Source organism: Penaeus vannamei, chromosome 20 (assembly GCF_042767895.1).
Source record: "Penaeus vannamei isolate JL-2024 chromosome 20, ASM4276789v1, whole genome shotgun sequence".
Lineage (NCBI taxonomy): Eukaryota > Metazoa > Arthropoda > Malacostraca > Decapoda > Penaeidae > Penaeus > Penaeus vannamei.
In genome coordinates, this window is record NC_091568.1 from 7,125,544 (window position 1) to 7,130,543 (window position 5,000).

Here is a 5,000-nt window from a genome sequence, read left to right on the forward strand (position 1 = left end):
CAACAGGATTCATTTATTACTGAATTACAAACCTATATAGAAGAAGGAAAAATAACCACAAGCCCCATTCTCCTCTGCAGAAGGAGATAGAATATACGGAACTTAACGACCTGATAGATGATGGTGCTCCTAGTTCCTTACTCCCAACCTTACGTCCCAACCGAAATCAGAGACCCAGCAACAGAACACAGAGTGGGAGACTCCTGCCCAGAACACGTGCTTCAGAGAGGGTGAGAGCACGAATCACACGCTCGCGTCAACAGAGGGCTGCCATCTCTCGTCAGGAGGAGTTAGAGCAGGGGGCCACCATAGATGCCATTGCGGTGAGTCTTTGGGTTCAGATTGACCTATAAATGCTGTGATGGTGTGTACATACCAACTATGTTCACTGTGATTTCAGTTGACTAATTTTGTGTATGCATAGTTGTCTCTATAAGTGCTTAGTCACCAAGGAGTCAGTCACTTGTTTACCCTTTCCCTTGATGATAAGGGTGATAATAAAAAACCTTGTTTCCAAAAATGCAAGGAATAGGGAAAACAGGTGTACCATGCACCAAGGGATTAACCCATTGTGGGGACTGTCACCATCTAATCTGGGTAACCTTGATATGGGACCTAGATATGTTTACATCAATTGTTGGTGTTGCAATTAGACATAATAGCGCTCAACAGACCTAAATTACGATAGCCACAGCTTATTGTGAACTCTGCCAAATCACTTCTTTTCTTTCTTTTTCCAGGAAAAAGACATTTTACTAAATATTGGGTACAGTTTTGTCATGGCAAACCAGGCCTATTGCATGGTAGCAACATATTGGAAATTTGGTTTTCCTAATATTTTTATTCTTATTCTGCTGTATCTGCTCATTTTTAATTATGGTGAATTGTTCAATGATTAAGACCTTTAAAGAAAACCATAACTAAAAGGGGTAATGCAGAAAAACATTTTGCTGGTTAATGCTTCATGCATCATATTCTCATCATGGCCTTCTCTCAACTTGATCAGGCCATGGAAGAGGAGGAGGCAGAGGCAGGTAGCAGGGCTTGCCCAACAGCCTCACCATCCACTTCCAAGTCACAGAGAACCACCACCACCACCACCAAACCACGCAGAACTACAGCTGCCCCAAAGAGAAAGAAGGGAAAGGTCGTTAGAAAAAAGAGAAAAGTCCGAAAGAAACGAAAAACTACAACCAAGAAAACCACAAAATCAAAGAGTACCAGGACAGCCCGACTCAAAACAAAACGCAAAACAAGGAAAACCACTAAGAAAGTAAAATCTAAGAAGAGGAGAAAGAAGAAGGTAAGTTTACTCGGTTTGAGTGTTTGTTTTTATTTATATATTTAAATGTTTATCAATGTTTAACTATTATGTATGCAGATGATTATAATACTAATCTTATTAATAAATAAGATATTCTCTAATGGGAGTTACCAGGGAATCTGGATATATATAAGCAAGCTGTTCTAAGTTGTTTAAATTCATAGAAGCCATATTTACATTTTCTTTAAATCTGTGCCACAGGTTACCAAGAAAATGAAGAAATCAGTGCCTGCAGTAACACCCAAGGCAAGAATAGCAGAAGTTTTGGGCATTCAGCCTTGTAAGCCATGGCAGCTTGTACCCAACATGCGACCAGCTGCCAGCCGGGAAAATTCTGCATTTGGTCGCCGGGAAAATGCTGCCCTTCCGCAACTTTCTCTTCTTGGGGTCAATGCAGATGTTGATATTAGCATGGAGTAAGTATCTATGCAGTAGGGCACTTTCCCTGAAAGTAATATTGTTGATTTCTGAGAATTGTAGTATAGCCTTGTATATGATCATAAATTGGATGCTCATAAATTGGAATGGGAACATATATATATATGTATGTATATGTGTATATAAATATATATATATATATATATATATATATATATATATATATATATATATATATATATATATATACATATGCAATTTACTTATTTCTTACCTTTTTCACTCTATTTTTAGACCTGATGAGTATGGAGATGCTATCCTAGCTGCAGGAGTGAGAAGGGGACGTGAAGTAAGCTCCACCCAGGCTCTTGCGAGACGGAAAGCACTCTCAGTTCGAGCACTTATGTCTCACACATCACTTGAGAGGAGACTGGTCAAGCCCAAAGTGATCGAGAACAACAACACAAGAATTGCTGGTAGTGTTTTGGACTCTATCATTGAGAGTCAATCTATCCTCCTGAAGACCAACCCTAAGGCCCTGCGAAACCGGATCATGGTGAAGGCCCCCACCAGCACGGGAAACAGAGCAAATGAGCCCCTGCAGGTAAATGGGCGTGCTGAGGGCCATTCAAGGGCTGCTGGGCCAGACTCCCCTGGCCGGCAGCAATCAGGAGGCGAGAACCAAGGGGGATCCCCCTCCAGGCAGCCTGCATCAGGCCAGACCTTGGCAGGTGGAGGAGGAGAAGGCAGGTCACCGGGAGGAAGCAACAGTGGGGGTCACCAGGGTGGAGACCCCACAGGTGCAAAGGCTTATGCAGCATATCTCAATAACAGTGATGGTGAAGGGGGTCAGAGGGAGAATCCAAGTGGCAGCTGTAACGGTAGTAAGAAAAAGGAAAAGAAGCCAGACGAGAAAAAGAAAAAAGATGATGACGAGGAAATAGATATTTATAGTGACATAGAACCAGAAGTACCTGAAGGGGAGGAAGAGGAGGAGGAGGAGGAAGAGGAGGAGGAGGAGGGGGAAGAGGAAGGAGAGAACACTAATTATAAGGACAATAATGCTGTGATGGTGACATCAGAAGCAGATAAAAAGGAAAATGATCGTGACCCAGAGTCTAGTGACGATGACCTTGTTATTGATGACAGTATCAAGCCAGAAAGTAGAACGAATCCAGATATGCCGAGAAGAATAGTGGTGGAAGATTCGGAGGAAAATAATGTAGTGGGTAGTAGCAATTTGCCTGGTCTCAATGACTTTGAGCTTGAGGCAGTCTCAGATACTGATACTCCAGACCTTGATAAGTCTGCAAATAGTTCAATATCTTTATCAGATAGCAATATGGGTGACCATGAAGTGACTAGTAGCACAAATGAGAATGTAAATCAGGGTAAATCTGACCATTTAGTTAAAGAAATCTTTGGGGAGAGTGATGAAGAGAAGAGTAGGGAGAGAACTAATCAGCCCATTGTAGGGCTAGAAGGGCTGGAAACAGAGACAATATCTGATAATGAGGAGATCAGCTTTGATGACAATGATGACAACATTGAGGAGGGCGAGATCCCCAGCGAAACACCCCAGCATTCAACACCTCCTGCACACCGCCCCAGAATTAACCTTCAGATCCGTAGGGTGATTGAGGTCTCTCCGTCTCCAAGAGACCAGGAGGGAGAGTACGAGGAAGGAGAAATAGTAGATGAAAATGCCAAGCGCAGAGAGAAGAAGAAGAAGGAAAAAGAAAAGAGCAAAAAAGAGAAAGAGAAGGAGAAACCTGAGGCAGAGGAGGCAGAGCCTGAGGATCCGGAGAAGGATAAGGAGAACACAGTGCCAGAGTTGGAGGCAGAACCCCCCAAGGAGCCAGTTGAGCCCACCCCTCCAGAGGTCCCTAAGAGTCCTCCACCCAAGCCCAAGTCAAAAGCCAAGCAGAAGGATAAGGAAAAGGATGTGTCCTTCAAGAAGGTATCCAAAAACACCAAAGAGAGAAACTACAGAGACAATGACAAAGATGAGAGGGACAAAGACAGAAAGGGCGCCAAAAATTCAAGGGATCGCCCAAGGGATGGGCATGACAGAAACAGAGACAGAAGTAGAGGAGAAAGAGAAAGGGATAGAAGTTTAGACAGAAATAGAGACTCTTCAAACAAACGGAGAAGGGACAGAGAAAAGAAGAGAGAACCAAAGAGAAAAGAAATGGAAAGGTACAATGTGAGAAAGATGATCACCCAGAAGGAGGAGGAAAGAAAGAAGAAAGATGAGTTTGGCCGGGATGTTGCCTTGAGGTCAAGGTCAAGATCGAGGTCAAGGCATAGATCAAGATCAAGGTCAAGAAGACACAGCAGATCAAGGTCAAGACGGCGATCCTTATCAAGAGGTAGAAGGACTAGGAAGAGCTATTCCCGTTCCCCCTCAAGGTCTCGTGCCAAGAAGCGGGGAGCCAGAAGAAGGAGCTACTCATCGTCATCATCCTCATCGTACACATCCTCAAGCTCTAGCTCAAGTTCAAGCTCCTCCTCCCGGTCGAGGTCGCCAGTACGCAGCCGCGATAGGAGGAAGAGACGCAGCCGAAGCAGGTCGCGCACACCGCCAGTCAAGAAAAAGCCCGAGAAGAAGAAGGTCCCCCCACCAGCAGCCAAGCCAAAAGAGAAGACCAAAGAAAAACCCAGGAAGCCTGAAGCAGTTGTTGAAAAGAAGAAAGAGAAGAAGAAGGATGAGAAGAGAAAGGACAGAGAAGTGGACAAGAAGGAGGAGACAAAGCTAGAAAGAGATCGGAGGAAGAAAAGAAGAGAGAAATCACCCCTTCAAAGCAAAGAAGTGTACCAGGCAGGTGGTAGTATCATGGTGAGCGTGAGTTTTGCCAGGGCTCCAGGCAAAGAGAACAAAGAAGGCAGAAGGAGAAGGGAAAGGGATATAAAACTGGAAGGAGACCCCAAGAGAAAAGCACGCAAGGATGTGGAGAAAGCACGCAGCAGTCCTTTCAGGTCATGGTCAAGAAGCCGAAGTCCCTCAGCAAGTGGCAAAAGAACACCACTCCAGGATGAGCCCATGTGGTCACCTGATCATGTGGCTGAAAATCGTGCTAAGGAGAAACCGCCCAAGAGCCCAGAAGTAATAGATTTGGATGTGATAATGGTCACTCCCCCACCTCAGGAACCCATCCTCATCTCTGACTCAGAAGATGAGGGTATTACACGGCTGCCTCCTGATCTTGGCACCACACCTGTGCCTCCAGTCAGACCTCAGGGACCCAAGACTCCTCCTGAACCTGCTGTCAAATTTACCCTCTCAAGTAAACAGGTT

The 5,000-nt window shown here is 44.6% G+C and overlaps 1 protein-coding gene across 1 annotated transcript in view; it reads left to right on the top strand.

Annotated features, from left to right (window-relative positions):
* The window catches only part of LOC113807006 (PHD and RING finger domain-containing protein 1-like), a 33,412-nt gene that overhangs the window by 18,813 nt on the left and 9,599 nt on the right, over positions 1-5,000 (top strand). The window contains exons 6-9 of the mRNA XM_070134966.1: positions 81-323; positions 1,007-1,303; positions 1,526-1,740; positions 1,997-5,000. The exon at positions 1,997-5,000 is cut by the window's right edge and continues 1,090 nt beyond it. Coding sequence (XP_069991067.1) covers positions 81-323; positions 1,007-1,303; positions 1,526-1,740; positions 1,997-5,000 — 3,759 coding nt within the window. The remainder of the gene's footprint in view (positions 1-80; positions 324-1,006; positions 1,304-1,525; positions 1,741-1,996) is intronic.